This window comes from Suricata suricatta, chromosome 9, assembly GCF_006229205.1.
Source record: "Suricata suricatta isolate VVHF042 chromosome 9, meerkat_22Aug2017_6uvM2_HiC, whole genome shotgun sequence".
Classification (NCBI taxonomy): domain Eukaryota; kingdom Metazoa; phylum Chordata; class Mammalia; order Carnivora; family Herpestidae; genus Suricata; species Suricata suricatta.
Genome location: NC_043708.1, coordinates 30,722,819 through 30,739,231, shown reverse-complemented (window position 1 = coordinate 30,739,231; position 16,413 = coordinate 30,722,819). Strand labels below are relative to the sequence as shown.

Genomic DNA, 16,413 nt, shown 5'->3' with positions numbered 1-16,413 from the left:
GGGGGGGGGGGGGTGACTAGCAAATGACAGAGCCAGGGTTCAAGCTTGGCTCTGTCCGGCCCGGAAACTCCAGCTAGCTCTTACCCACACCCTCCTGAGGTGAGTAAAACATGAGCTTTGGCTTTAAGTAACTCCCCATCTGCTGAGAGTGTGTGCCACATCACAAAGCATCACCATTAGGTACCTGATGTTTCAATGAGTTATCGTTATAAAATAAGACAGTGATTAATTTTTAAAATAAAATCAATAATTCATTTTAAGAACAAAGTGAGGATACACATATGAACTCTATTAAAATCCTATTAAGTTCCAATGGAAATATCTAGTGTTTAAGCTCAAGTGTGAAAATGTCCCAAAACAGACATACCTAGAACAAAAATGTATTAAAAAGACCGTGTTTTCATATGATAAAAACCTTACGATTTCTCAAAACGTAAGACAATACAAGTTCAGCACGAGAGAAGTCACATTAGATTCTTTCACTTTTATTTAGACCATTCTATCAATTCCAAAGATAGCTCTGTAAATGTAAACAGGAGAAAAGGAAGATTACCAATAATTTTAAAAAGCTACACCTCAAATCATATTATATGGGTGACATGCATTTGTACAACCAATATTTACTCAGTATCGACTATGTGACAAATACTATTCTAGGCACTGGGGAAACAGCAGTGACACATACAAACCTCTCTGGTCTCGGATTAAATCTACAAAGTAAATATATACATTATCAGTGATTTCATCTAGGAGATGATTCTGCCAACAACTGGGCCTCTTAGTTCCCTGAACTCCTCTCTTCCAGGGGTCTCATCTCATACCCTTCCTTGGCCAGACAGCTTCCCAGTACCTTCAATCTCCCAAACTCAAGCATCTCATTCATGTACTACTTCCCAATACCCCAACTGCAACAACTCTGTGACCCCATGGGACCTTTAGTAGATCCTACCTCTGTCTCCACCCTACCCCACCCCCCACTTGCGTTTCAGTCACCCAGTCTCTTACATGCTATTTCCTTACACACACCCTAAACTTACAGCAAAATCTCTGCAAAGTCTCTACTCTAGAGACTCGCCTGTAATCCACCCAGGCTAAGAGTGACCAGGAAAAAACCCCAACTTCAAAATGACTAATAATTTCATCCTAAATTCATCATCAGGTACCTCAGAAGTCACCCATTTCCCTAACCCCTTCATCCTCCTAGATTATTTTGCACCTTTTTCCACAAACCTCCAACACCTTCTCCCTCGTCCTTAATTTCCAATGGCGCCCTTCCCATTTCCCTGAGAGAACAGACACAACCAAAGTCAGCTCCCCACACTCTTCACATCAGCCTGCCTTGCTCCTCTAGTCAATGACACGCCCAGTATCATACCCAAAGCCATCCATTTCTCCCTCTCTCCTAGATCCCAACCGCCTGCAAACTTACCATTACTTCTCCCACCTTTAAAAGAACAAAATTTAAAAATTTCTTCCCAGCTATAATCCTCTTTGCTTTCCTATCAAGCTAAATTCTTCGAAAAAGTTATATGTGTTGGCTACCTTTCATGCTTCTCTTCTCATTCCCTTAAACTCCCTGAAATCCATGAAGATTTCACTCCTGTCTCTCTTCCAAAACTGCTTTGGAAGTCATCAAAGACTCCCACCAGGGGCCGATTCTCAGTCCTCATTAATTTGACCTGTTAGTAATATAAAAATACTTTCAAACTGGCTCCTAGGATATCACCACCCTCCTGCCCCTGCAATCTCAGCTCCTGCGCTCTCCCTCTCCCCCCTGCGGCCCTGTAGCTTCACAGGTGTTCTTTCAACCTCTATTAACTGCTCAGTTCCCAGGGCCTAGAACACGCACGGTATCTAGTCAGCGCTCACCAACATTTGTTAAATGATTATGTGTCGCTTTTTCTCTATGTCCTACTATAAGCAAAATCACTATAGATATTATAAACTAACACAGAATACCTACAGCCCTGCTGGTCTCATATAGGAGCTTTTTATACTGATATAGTTACAATAAAACGTTCTTAGTAATACATTTCGTTAAAGACCAGACCTGAATCACTGGACTGTTTTGAGGGAGGAAATAAAACTCAAATGTTCCAGGGAAATGCAAATTTTCCACAGGACTCTTTGGTGAGACAGCAAGTCCTGGCCTGGCCCCAGTGGTAATCCAGGAATCCTAGGAAGTCCCCATGAATAAGACCTATATATCTCTCAAAAACGTATCTACTTCTAGCACAGTATCTGTCATGTAATAAATATTCAAGCACCCGATGACTGAAGATTATAAGGTACTCTCATTTTCCTTTGTCATGAAAACAGCATCATCTTAATTTTAATCCAAAGCCAACTGCCTTAGGACAAAGACTTTAAGGGAAAAAAAACTAAAAAAAGACCATTTGGTTTAAGAAACAAAGGATCAGGACTTTGAACTTCTTAGCTAGCATTCTCTCTGCATACTAACTGCCACCAATGAGCAAAATTATTAAGCTTTTCCTGTGCCATTAGCTTTATGATACCAACTTAACTTACAAGCCACATGCAGATGAAATATTACTACACAGTAGTCAAAATGCAGAGATCAGCGTCAGAGTGTGCTCCCAATACCATAAATCAAACAAATGGATAAACAACAGAAAAACGCAACGTAAGAGATATGGTGGCTGATACTTACACAAGGCAGCTGAGGTCCGCCAGATCATCGATAAAATCAAACAACTGACTGATATCATATGTGATAGAGGGGCTGTTGGGATTCATTCTCTTCAGATGTTCTTCATACATTTTACAAACGCCTGAGAGGAGGAAAACCAAGATCTTAGAATTGTATAAACATTAGGTAGGAGTAGCAAATACATAGCAACACCATATTTTACTTTTATATAGTTGGGCTGGGAAAAGGACAGTAAGGTGGCCACTTTTAATTCTTGTCACTAGTGGATTTCTTTCAATTTCATAAATTCGCCAAATTGTTAAGTATTTTATGCCTTAACAATAAAATGATTACGTCAAGCAACTAGATCTAAAAGAACTTTAAAGACTTGTCACAGAAAATTCAAACAAGTGATGACATTGTGGGTCTGCTTTCAAATTTTGATACAAAGCAAGAACAAGAACAAAACTGGTACCAAGGAAGAGATTATTCTCAAAGTACTTTACTTAAGAACCTGGACTTGGGGACGGGGGTGGCTCCATCAGTTAAGCGTCTGACTCTTGAAAACGCTTTGATCTTGGCTCAGGTCATGATCCCACAGGTTTATGAGAAAGAGCCCTTATTCGGGCTCCATGCGGTCTCTTTCTCTGTCCCTCCCCTGCTCGCACATTCTCTCTCCCTCTCAAAGTACACTTAAAAACAAAAAAAAACAAACAAAAAAAATCAAAAGAAAAGAAAAAGGAAACTAGACTCAGGATTCAGAGGCTTGAATTCTAGCTCTGTCCTTTGTTAACAACTCTATCCCCAGAACCCTACCTGTCAAATGGAGATGACATTTTCCATAGAGCTACTGTGAAAATTATGTGAAATAATGCAAAGTCTTAACATATATAATAAGCATATACTCAAATATAAGTAATAAAAAGATTAAAAAAATCACTGATAGTAGGTGCACATTAAAATAATTATCTAAAGAGCTCTTTTAATTTCTCAGTGACAAACTCCTCTCTTGTTCCCATAAGATGGACACCTTTTCAGTCCATTCCCATTATCAAATACTTCAGGACTACTATGATGAATGAACAAGAGAATAAATGTCATCTGGGAAAACATGTCTTATCCTGTACACTCGGGTCTTTCATGTACCTCTAGACATCATAAATCCTCCAACACAAAGTACAGATCTACGAAAAGCTATCTGAATTAGTACTGGTACACCACAGTGATCAAAGAAGATTACTCATGAGTTATTGAACGGAAAGATCATGTGCAAAGGAAATAAACAGAGAAATAAATTCACCATTTATCTTAAAACGGCACTGGCCCACTTCCACCATCATACTTACTGGTGAAAGACTGGATGCCTTCCCACCCAGATTAGGAAGAACACTAGAGTACCCATTCCTGTCATCTGTATTCAACAACGTATTAGAGATTCTAGCCAAAGTGATTTGACAAGAAAAAGAAATAGCAGGAATTCAGATTGGGGAAAAAAGGGGCAACTATCTCTCTTTACAGATGACGTGACCTTATACATAGAGCATTCTAAGGAAACCACGCACACACACACAGACAATAATTAGAACTAACAATAAATGAGTGCAGCAAAATTGCAAGATAGAAGATTAATATATAAAATTAAACTGTATTTCTGTACCCTAACAATAAATAATTTGAAAATGAAATTAAGAAAACAGCTCCAGGAACTTAAGAAAACAGCATCAAAAAGTAAAATTCTTAGGAATAAATGTTAACTTAAAAAAGCAGAGGACATACACTGAAAACTCAAAATGTCACTCACAGTAAGGATTTAAATAAATGGAAGATCTTATGTTCATGGATCAGAAGACTTGATATGATGGTAATGTCCCCAAAATGACTATAAATTCAATGCAATCCCTATCGAAACCAAGCTTACTTTAGCTGAAATTGACAAACTGACCCTAACTTTTGACATGGAATACAAGACACCAGGATAACCCAAATGATCTTGAAAAATAACAAAATTGGAAGACTCACACTTACCAATTCCAAAACTTACTATGAAACTACAGTAATAAAGACAGCGTGGTATTGCTTATGTATAGGCATACAGATCAACGGAATAGAAAAGAAGGTCCACAAATAAACTCTCACATTTATGATCAATTGCATTTTGACTAGGACACAAAGACAACTCGATGAAGAAACAATAGTCTTTTCAACTAATGGTGCGAGTACAAGTGGATAGTCACATGCAAAAGAATAAAGTTGAGCCCAGACTTCACACTATGTACAAATATTCAAAAAGGCTCAGAGACCTAAATGTAAGAGCCCAAACTATAACACACTTGGAAGAAATTACAGGCACAAATCTTCATGACTCTGAATAAAGCAGTGAGTTCTCAGTTATGATAAAGCTGTTGCAAACACTCGTGCTGGTTTCTGTGTAGCTTACATTTTCAAGCCCTTTAGGTAAATACTGAGGAATGTGATTATCAGATCATATACTGTGTTTAGTTTTGTGAGAGGCTGATGTAGGGTCTTCAGATGTGGCTTTACCATTTCGCATTCTCACCAGCAATGAATGAAAATTCCTGTTGCTCATGTCCTTCATAGCATTTGGTGTTGTCAGTGTTTGGGGATTTGTCATTCTCATAGATATATAGCGATATGCCTTGTTTTAATTTGTAGTTTTCTAATGACATGATGTTGAGTATCTTTTCATAGTGCTTATTTGCCATTTGTATATCTTCCTTGGTAAGATGTCTGTTTAGATCTCTTACCCACGTTTAACTGCCAATACCTGGGAGCAATCTGATGCCCTTCCCTAGGTAAATGGATAACTAAACTGGTATATCCAAACAAGGGATTATTCAGCAATAAAAAAAAATAGGCTACCAGGCCATGAAAACATATGGAAGAACCTTAAAAGTCATTGTTTTTTGAAAGAACCAGTCTGAAAAAGCTATATACTGTACAATTTCAACTATAGAACATTTTGGAAAAGGCGAAACTACAGAGACCTTAAAAAGATCAGTGGTTGCTAGGGGGTCAGGAGGAGAAAAAGATGAAGCACTGGAGATTTTTAGGACAGTAAACAGTAGGTACATGTCATTATACATGAGCCAAAACCCATAAAATGTCCAAAGCAAAGACTGAACAGTAATGGAAAATAGGGCCTTTAGTCAATAATAACATAGCAGTATTAGTTCTACAATTTTATCACACTAATACAGGATGTAAATGAGAGATGAAACAGGGAGGGAAGAAGCCGTGTGCTAGAATTCTCTGTACTTTCAAATCCATTTTCCTGTAAACCTACAACTACTCTAAAAAAAATTAAATCTACTAATTAGTGCAAAGGGTGAGGTGGGGAGGAGCAGGGGGACTCAGGGAAGTGAAAACGGTTCTGTATGACACTGTAATGATGGATATATGACGTTAGCCTTTAGTAAGAGCCACAGCAGTACAACATCAAGAATAGACCTTGGGGCGCCTGGGTGGCTCAGCTGGTTAAGCCTCTGACTTTGGCTCAGCTCATGATCTCGCGGTTCATGGGTTCAAGCCTCATGTCAGGCTCTGTGCTGACAGCTCAGAGACTAGAGCCTGCTTCAGACTCTGTGTCTCCCTCTCTCTCTGCCCCTCCACTGCTTGCACTCTCTCTCTCAAAAATAAACATTGAAAAAATATATTAAAAATACATAAAAATGAAGTGTATTAAAAAAAAAGATCAGGGGCACCTGGGTAGCTCAGTCAGTTAAGTGGCCAACTTCAGCTCAGGTCATGATCTCAGAGTTCGTGGGTTTGAGCCCCACATCAGGCTCTGTGCAGACAGCTCAGAGCCTGGAGCCTGCTTCAGATTCTGTGTTTCTCTCTCTCTCTCTCTCTCTCTCTCTCTGCCACCCACTCCTGCTCTGTCACTCTCTCTCAAAATTAAATAAACATTAAAAAAAAATTTTTTTTTAATCAGGCTTCACTAAAATCAGCAAAGGTTGGCAGAGTACTACAGAATCAAAGACCAAGCATGATAACAGCAGGTAGAGCAATAACATGCTAAGGTAGCATGTGCACAAAGTCTACCGTGGTCAGAAGAGAAAGGGTCTTAAAGACATGGAAGAACAAGAGACTGCTCTTCTTTTAAAATGAAGAGAATCTGCAATCAGAAAGGCATGGTGCCAACTATCTAGAAGCTGTCTCTATTTATCACCAGTAGCTTTGCCTCCACATCTACTCACTGTTGGCTTTAAATGGACAGATTTTAAGTCTAACCCAGTTAGCTCTGGATAATCGACATATTAGGGGACATGCCTAGCAGCAAAAATAGTGAATATAAAATCTTTATAGGAAGAACTGAAGATGGACAATTTGAGAAAGGGCGCAGAACATGCACACATGGTTTACTTGATGTAATGATTAAATAGAAGGATGAATCCAATTTGTGACAATCCGATCTGTGGGTTCTCACCTAACTGTTTATGGAGTAAAGAAACACCATCCCCCTTCAGGGTGCTGTCAGTTTATCAAATGCACAATACATTATACTTATTTGGTTCTACTTGCCTTTATTCTCTGGGCTAATTTTTATTTTCTAACACACTGATGGACTGTAACCAAACCTCAGCAGCTTTTAATGTTTATCTGTTCAAGCGGCAGACTAATAGGTTCTGAAGGCATCCCGAAGGCCTGCCTTAACACCTCGATAGTGCTGGAGTTTAACCAGAGTCCATAGAAAATCCCTGTAAGATATTTACATAACATAACAAATAACAGAACATCAACATAAAAATGTGAGGCTTCAGAAAGTCATTCTTGTCATCCAGAGCTGGATAAAAAAAAAAAGTAAAGTAACATTTGCAGCAGAAAGACAATATATATCATTAGTGTTTCAATTTTCAACAAATATGGTCCTGAATATCTTCCTTTTCTGTTCAAATTAATAACTCAAGAAATCTGGAGGAAAAACAAGCCCACTTCCTAAATGAGATATGGTCTACTAGTGAATCTCAGGAGAAAACAAGCAAACCCTTGATTAGCATTTAAACTCACCTTCCATGCACTCATTCACAGATTCATAGTCAGCGTAAGTTCTGCCCTCTGGCCTCTTGGTAGGCTGTACCAGCAAAATGGTGTGAGACTACAGGGGGAAGAGTGATTTCAACGTAAGTTTCTAACTCATATTTGAGAAATTCATAGCATGATATAAAACCCCCAGTCATGACACAAATGATCAATGGTTATTAAAACACTATTAATAAAATTTTAAAAAACCACTTATTCAGTGTTAATTATGGTGCACGTCCTACATTTCTGCCTTAATGCCAGCACGGCGCCGAAGATGGACTGACAGCTTCTCTGTGAGGTCTCTTCAGTCTCCCAGTCCTCATGGCGCCTTCTTGAAATCCTGTTATACTTACTACCCGTAGGCATTCAGCGTAAGCTGCCCTGTACTGTTTTTTTCTTTCCTATCTTTCTTCCCAACCAGATCATAAACCCACTTAGGTTTTCTATCTCCACTGGTCACTCTCAATCTCTAGCCCTCTTAAGTCCCTTAGGAAAAAATCAGATGTGGGCTGATAAAAGGAGAGAAAAAGGGAAATACTATTAGTGATTGCAAGCACTATATCAATCTACCTTCTTTTTCCAATCTTAGCACAATAGTGGAGTAACATCCTATCCAGGGCTTAGACTCCAACGTGAAGGCAGAAGATAAACTGGCAGTATAAAATTAATACATACATTACCCTAGAAAAACCAGCGAACTGTTCACCCAGTAGGTGACTCACCTTAAGAGACTATGTTATCTCAAAATCATATAGATGATCACACTGTGACAAATGTGAATACGCCCGAAGAACAGCAAATAGACTTAACAGCTTCCACTTCATGCTCATTGGGGGGCATGTTTTTATTAGGGGGCCTATTTCAGTGTCTGCACTCTCACGGTTCAGGCTGGAAGGGTCCTCCTTGTAGAGGTGGTCCTGTGCACTGCAAGCCGCTCAGCAGCACCCCTGGCCTATTCCCACTAAATACCCATAGTACTGGGACCCCCTGCCCCCTCCTGGGCAAAACCATGATAATCTTCTCTTTGTCTGTACTATTATTTGGGGGTCAAAAAAATCCTTTATGACAGGCCCCCAAACTGTTTTGAAATGATAATTTTTAACCATCAAGACTGGAAGAGTCAAGGGGCGCATGGGTGGCTCAGGTAATGATCTCAGGGTTTATAAGTTTAAGACCCACCTACAGCTAGGAGCCTGGAGCCTGTTCTGGATTCTCCCTCTGTCTCTGCCCCTCCCCACTTGCGCTCTCTTTCTCTCAAAGACTGAAATAGTGGAGGCCTAGAGATTCTGAGTGGGCACCCAAAAAAAAAAAAAAAAAAAAAAAGTAGTCTGAACAGTCCTTTATGTAGCAAAGGTGGGGAGTGCCTGGGCGGCTCAGTTAAGCGTCGGGCTCCTGATTTTGGATCAGGCCAAGACCTCACGGTTGGTGAGATGAAGCCTCAAGTCAAGTGGGGCTCCCGGCTGACAGTGCAGAGCCTGCTGGGGATTCTCTCTGCCCTCCCCCTGTACCTGCACACACATGAGGTCTCTCAAAATAAATAAATAAACATTTAAAAAGAAAGAGAAGAGAAGGAAAAAAAAAGCAAAGGGGGGGAGGGATGTCTGGGTGGCTCAGCAGCTCAGGTCATGATCTCATGCTTCATGAGTTCAAGCCCTGCATCAAGCTCTGCGTTGCTTCAGATCCTCTGCCTCCCCCTATTGGCTCTCTCTCCCAAAATAAGTAAGAAAACTTAAAAAAAAAAAAAAAAGGCAAAGGAATTCCTCATACTCTTCCCTCATCAAGAATTAACTCATTCTTGGGGCGCCTGGATGGCTCAGTCGGCTAAGCCTCCAACTTCGGCTCAGGTCAGATCTCACTTTAGTGGGTTTGAGCCCCGTGTCAGGCTCTGTGCTGCCAGCTAGCTCAGACCCTGGAGCCTGTTTCTGATTCTGTGTTTCCTTCTCTCTCTGACCCCCCCCTCTCATGCTCTATCAAAAATAAATAAAACATTAAAAAAAAAAAAGAATTAACTCTTTCTGATGAAAAGTTTGAGAGGATTTGAGACAAAAATAGAACTTGGTGACAAGAAATGAAGGGTAATTCTTACTTATAATGACCTTAACAGTCAAGGTTAAGAACCAGAGAAGGCATTTTATTAGATTATTTGTTACACAAGTTTTTGTAAGCCACCTACTCAAACAAGTAGTTTCAATGGGTTATATGTTAAGAAGAAATTAATTTTATAGAAACCACACTAGCATTTCTGCAGAAGTACTTGCTCTGTACATTAGCCATACTAGTGGCCAGTATATTACTTTTGTTCTTATTCTAAGGCAAATTAAGTGACTAATTTACTTAAGAGAATAAAAATATGGAAATGGCTATTTGGTATGTTCTTTTTACATCTAGTCTTAAAATGAACCTCTGACAAAGCTCACTGTTTTCAACACTTACTACCCAGAGATGAGGATTAAAAACTACTAAGAACAAAACAGTAAGTTTACAAAGGTGTAGTCAAAACGGGTATTATGTGGGGCGCCTGGGTAGCTTAGTCGGTTGAGTGTCCAACTCCTGATTTTGGCTCAGGTCATGATCCCAGGGTCGTGGGATCGAGCCCCATGTCTGGCTCTGTGCTGAGCGTCGGGCCTGCTTAAGATTCTCTCTCCCTCTGCCCCTCTCCCCTGCTCGTGCCCTCTTTAAAAAAAAAAAAAAGGCAAAATGAGAATTATTTTTAAGTGGCAGTGCTTTCCTGTTAATAGTTCAAGATCATAAAACTTCCCAAATCAATTTTGGTCACTTTCTTTTTACTGGAGCTAATTTTGAAGACCTTTTGTTTTCTTAAAAAACAAAGATAGATATATATGCAAAATATAATCACACAAATTATAAAATTATATATATATATTCAAACTTGCCACAGTAAAAAAATAAGATTATAAAATCTAAATCAGGAAAAGTTATGCAGAATTACCTTAATAAAATCTTTAATTACCAAGCACAAGTGAATCACTTTAATGAACAGTTAACCTGGCCTTATTAATTTTTAAAATGTTTATTCATTTTTGAGAGATAATGTGTGCAGGGGAGAGGCAGAGAGAAAGGGGGACAGAGGATCCAAAGCAGGCTCTGTGCTGACAGCAGGGAGCCCAATGTGGGGCTCCAACTAACTGTGAGATCATGACCCGAGCCAAAGTTGGATGCTTAACCAACTGAGCCACCCAGGTGCCCCCTGGCCTCATTAATTTTCTAAAAGTCTCACACACATGAACTCTTAAGAATCATTCTCCTGCTACAGAAATATTACAATACATACGATTTGCTCATCAGCTTCAAATGCTTCTCCCAAACTACCCCCCCAATCCAAACCTGGAACTTGTATCTTTAATAAGGCAAAAGTATTTAAGATTATTGAACCAATAATTGTTTGCTTTACATACAAATACTAATTTTTAATGCTATTTGGGACTGATAAAGAATTATCACTGATATTTGCCCAACAAAGAATGGGTTGTTGATATATTAACCGCTGTTACTTTCTCAGATTTTTTTTAAATGTTTTATTTATTTTTGATACAGGGAGAGACAGAGCATGAGAGCAGGAGGGGCAGAGAGAGAAGGAGACACAGAACTGGAAGCAGGCTCCAGGCTCTGAGCTAGCTGTCAGCACAGAGCCTGACGCAGGGTTCGAACCCACAAACGTGAGATCTGACCTGAGCCAAAGCCGGAGGCTTAACCGACTGAGCCACCCAGGCGCCCCATCTCAGATTTTAATCTAAGTATTTGAACACAATTCCAAATAGTGACTTAAAAAGGCACAGAAAGAAGAAAACTCAGAGTAAACGATCTGTCCAAGGTCACATTGCAAGTATGACAAAACAAGAACTGGAAACCCCGTCTTCTCTAATTCCTAGTCTCTCTGGAAGACTAGGTGGAGTCAAACACTAAAATATCTCAATTTAGAAAGGCTGTTTAACGACAGCTGTATAACTTGTTAACAGTAACCCAAGCTGAAGTGTGGAAGTAACCAGGATGCCTCATAATCCCGGTGAGGACCTCCTTTTTGGTGGAATAAAATAAAAAATTACCCACTTACTCCACTACCACCCCGATTAAATTGGTTCTAAGGCACCTGGACCCTCAGCTGAACTTATCTTTTCAGCCTTCAGTCCTAAGAGATTATGAGTAAGAATAGGACTGAGGGCTTGGGAGAAACGCCAAATCGTGCATCTGGAATCTTGAAAAAGAGGAAGACACGTTACATGTGTGCTTAAAGACGGAGCACAGGAAAACAAAAGGGAATAGTTGAGAAGCACACTACAAAGCAAAGACGACGCCACCCGGACCACATGCTGGGGCAGTACACCGCATCTGTCAGCTTTGGGAACGAGTTTGTCATACATCCCTCGGCCATTGTTCCTACTCTCGGCCAGAGAGGCCGGTGGGAAAGCGCAGCATCCCCACGCCTGCCTCTGCCAGGCAACTGGGAGAATGTGCATCCTCCGCACTGCATGCCTGGCGGAGCCTACAGGCGGGCGCGCAAACGCAGGGCGGACCCGGGCTCAGGGGCCTAGGGCCCGGCCCTGCCTCTGGGCGGCGGGAAGGGGAAAGGTCGAGCCGCAACCAGGAGGGCCGCGGAGCTGCTCGCTCGCTCTGGATGGGGCAAGATGTACAGAACCGGGCTCGCCCCAGAGGCCGGGGGATCGGGAAAGCCGCTGAGGCCTTTCTCACCATCGCGCCAAACTCTCCCGCTACAGCCGCTGCCGACACCGAAGCTGCACACGAGCTTAGCCGCAACGCCGCCAACAGCCAATCCCCGCGAGAGAGGCCGCCGGAAATCGTCAGAAACGCACCGCGAAAGAGCATTTGGGACCATAGAGGCGCACACATTTCCGGCAGCTAGAATGGATACTGACTCTGTCTCCGCCATTTTGGATAAGGGCGATGAAATGCACAAAGAATTGCTGCAGAACTTGAAAGATAATCATTTCTTTTCAAGACGCTGTCCTCTGTCCTCTATATTTGGGCAGGCGCCTAGAACGATCACCGATATAGACTGTGACACCAGATAGCGTTCAGCAGCCCTACTCAAAAATGGCGGCGGGATAAAACTCCCGGGCCATAGGTCGGTTATAACACGGAAGTACTCTTTAAAGGAGGGGCGGTGAAGCAATCCGGAAGTGGATGTAATGAAGAGGTGCCACTTGGCGGCCATGGCAGCAGTAGTATTGGTGGGTCTGGGGAAAGGCCCAGCGGAGTGGAGTAATATGGGCAGTAGCGGATATAGGGCAGAGACAGCTTTGTATCAGCTTCGCTGCTGAACCCCTAAGCCCATCGTTAGAGACCTGCAGGACTCTTTCCCCATTCTAGACACGAAGGAGAGTTTGCCGGGACTGGTGGGCTGGTCCCAGCCCGGCGAGAACTGCCCCCAGGAGGTAGGGGAGCCGGGAGAACGAACAAGTTTACTTGGGTTTTCCTCCTTTTCCTGCTGCCACCTGGGACGCTGTGGAGGGAGCTGGGTCCGTTGTGCCACCATTCCGACGATTGAAGAAATCGCTCTTTGCGTACCTTTCATTGTTAACCCTAAGGAATCCAGTGACTGGCATCTGAAAACACAGGGGTCGGGACCTGAGATTGCTGAAAGTTCTTTCTGGTGCTAATATCAGCAAAAAGGGCCATTTTCAGGTGCGTTCCAGAGAACGGGGTTTCCTGAACACATCTGCTGGTGGGGAGGACGAAGGAACTGGAAAGTCCACTTGTCTTGGAATTACCACACGCGTTTAAGAACCTAACCGCCCTTTGAAGCCTCTGAAAATTTGCAGTCTGGTGGCGGTGGGTAAATAAAGGAGGACAGAATGGATGATTTCATCTCCATTAGTCTGCTGTCTTTGGCTATGTTGGTGGGATGTTACGTGGCTGGAATCGTTCCCTTGGCTGTTAATTTCTCTGAGGTAAGACATTCTCAATTTTCTGTCAGCTGTCAGGATGGCTGCTAGGAAGTACTGACAATTGTAAAGTGAAGCAGTTTTTCTCAATGAAGCTCAGAGCTGAAGATCTTACTAGGAAAGACGATCTTTTTTAAAAGATGCATAATATTATGTAATAGAAACGAACCTCATTTTAAGCACTAGAGTCCTTAAGTTGGGGTGGGTGGATCCACCGAAGATCCTGGGGTACTCTGAACCTTGCGAAATTGCATACAAAATTTAGGGTTCTGTGTGTTTTCCTGGAAAGCGGTACTATAACATTTTGATTCCCAGAGGTTCCAAGGAATCACGTTTCCAGATTGCTATCAAGGAATATAAATGAGAGTATTATTGGTCTATATGCATTGAAATCAATATACTTTTCTCTTTTTGAGAAAACGAAGTGTTTTGGGGAGGGAGAGTTAATTTTGTTGGATTAGAATCCAAAAAGTTTTCTGGTTTTTTTGAATACGTTTTTTGTTAATACAAAAATGAGTTCATTCTAATGAACGAAGAGAATAGAACTAGATTGTTCTTAATTCACATTTCCTTTTAAAGAAAGAGAGCATCAAAGTGGATATTCGAAGTTGTTTCAGATCTTTGCTTAGAAATGAAATTTTTGTTAATATGGTTTGACATTTGGGTTAATTTGTACATTTGTCACTGTTTGAACAAACTGGGGAAGAAAGGTGAAAGCGTTGTTCAGTAATAGTGCAGATAAGTTCCTCATAAAGACCTCACCACATGTGTTCAGACATTTGGGGGGAAGAAAACCATTACATTTGGAGGGAACAGGATTTCATGAGTATCTTGGGGTTCAGCAGTAAAATAGGCCCAGTGTCACCATCAGTCCTGAGAGAGCTTCATGAGAAAGCAAACTGATCGCGGTACCACACCTAACCTAGCCCACAGACTTACTTTGTTAGGTTAGCACAGTATTTAGCTTCATTATTGTTATTGGTTTTTGTCTTTTCCCTCAAGGGAAAAGCTAGAGCTGAGCAGTAGTACATTGTCACCGTCTTCCTTGGCTGTGAAGCCTGCTTCACTCGTGTGGGCCACCTGCTGTCCAGTACTTCGTAAACCTGCTTTATTCTGACTTGAACCATATTATCTTCTTACTGCATTAGAATTGAACTGACCTTATCAGGGCCAGCATTTGTGAGATTTAAGTTGGCTTAGATATTGACAAATTTACTGAGGTAGCATTTATCAAAAATTATAATGTATTCAAATAAGAAATCGGTAAAACTTTTTTCTATGAAATACTGAGAACTTTGCCAGTTGCAATATTTTCTTGAACTGTCTTGAGTGATTTTTGCAACATGCGATCTGCTATCTTCTTTTTCACTATAAAGAAATGTGTACATGTGTGGTAATTAACCAAGCCATTAATAAAGATAATCAGTATAACGTCATTTATGGCTGTCTAAATTGATGGTCAAGTGGTCTTTTCCAGCTGTAGGCCTTAAAATGCTATAAATCACCTTCATGATATTCTTGTATTATTACAGCAGGTATGGTCCATTTTGAGATATTAGAATAAAATGAAGGTTATAAATAACTTAGAAGTTATAAGTAAAAACTGATGTTTTTACACGTGTTAGAATTCAAATGATGTTTTCTATCTTCTAGAAATTAAGCGTTTTTCTAGACAGATTAATATATATTGATGTATCATGAAACTAGTGAGATGATAAATTTGTAAAAAATAAACTTCATTCATGGGGGCTGGGAAGCAGTTTCTATCTTGAGAAAACAGCCCCCCAAGCTTCTATACTGGCGAGATAACTTTTTTTAAGTTTATTTATTTATTTATTTATTTTGAGAAAGCCAGACAGCAGGAGCAGGGGAGGGGCAGAGACAGAGGTAGAGAGAGAATCCTAAGCAGGCTCCATGCTGCCAGTGCAGAGTCAGATGTGGGGGCTCAAACCATGAACCATGAAATCATGACCTGAGCCAAAATCAAGAGTCAGATACCTAACAAACTAAGCTAACCGGGAGCCCTTAAAACACTTTACTTTTTAAGGAAATCTGGCTTTTCTTAGAGACTAGCATTATTATAAATAAAAAGACCAATAAATCTAACTTATTTTACAGTTCACTTTCATCTATATGAAAAGATAGGCTTTTTATTCGTGTTTTTAATCTAGCTACTGCTTTGTTATTCAATATTTTCTCTAAAAATTTTTTTAATGTTTATTTATTTTTGAGAAAGAGAGAGGGAGACAGAGCGTGAGCAGGGGAGGGGTGGAGAGAAAGTGAGACACAGAATCCAAAGCAGGCACTAGGCTCTGAGTTGTCAGCACAGAGCCCGATGTGAGGCTTGAACCCACAAATGGTGAGATCATGACCTGAGATGAAGTTGGACGCTTAACCGACTGAGCCACCCAGGCGTCCCTCAATACTTTCTTTTCCCCTCAGAATTTTTCAGACAGGAGTGAAAGTTTAGAAAACCATTAGTTATGGCAAGATTAGTATTTAGAAATGAGTTAAAATTAAGTAACCTGAAAATTGCTGCAGCAATGGTACCTATTGCTATGTCTGACCATCCAGGTTTCTGTGACAGTGATCTGATCTCTCTGTCACTTCAGCATTCCTTGCCCCCAAACCAACCTTCTTGATGCTTCTTCTTTCTTTCTTCCTTTATGCCTAAATGATTTCTAAAACAAAGAAAAGGAAAATCTCTGATTCTTCTTTTTTTCAATGTTTGTTTTTGAGAGAGAGAGAAAGACAGTGTGAATAGGAGGAAGCAGAGAGAGAGAGAGAGAGAGAGAGAGA

General features: G+C 40.8%; 2 protein-coding genes across 3 annotated transcripts in view; one reads left to right on the top strand and one right to left on the bottom strand.

Annotated features, from left to right (window-relative positions):
* The window catches only part of ERH (ERH mRNA splicing and mitosis factor), a 15,504-nt gene extending 3,008 nt beyond the window's left edge, over positions 1–12,496 (bottom strand). Inside the window, exons 1-3 of the mRNA XM_029952511.1 lie at positions 12,401–12,496; positions 7,679–7,766; positions 2,672–2,792 (exon numbers count right to left, since the gene is read on the bottom strand). Of these exons, the coding sequence (XP_029808371.1) occupies positions 2,672–2,792; positions 7,679–7,766; positions 12,401–12,403 (212 nt within the window). The 5' untranslated portion in view covers positions 12,404–12,496. The remainder of the gene's footprint in view (positions 1–2,671; positions 2,793–7,678; positions 7,767–12,400) is intronic.
* A 363-nt stretch (positions 12,497–12,859) lies between these two features.
* Positions 12,860–16,413, top strand: part of SLC39A9 (solute carrier family 39 member 9) — a 48,031-nt gene continuing 44,477 nt past the window's right edge. For both annotated transcript variants that reach the window (XR_003913018.1, XM_029950914.1), the window contains exon 1: positions 12,860–13,620. Coding sequence is in view for 1 of the 2 variants with exons in the window: in XM_029950914.1 (XP_029806774.1) it covers positions 13,525–13,620 (96 nt within the window). In the remaining variant the exon portion in view is untranslated. The remainder of the gene's footprint in view (positions 13,621–16,413) is intronic.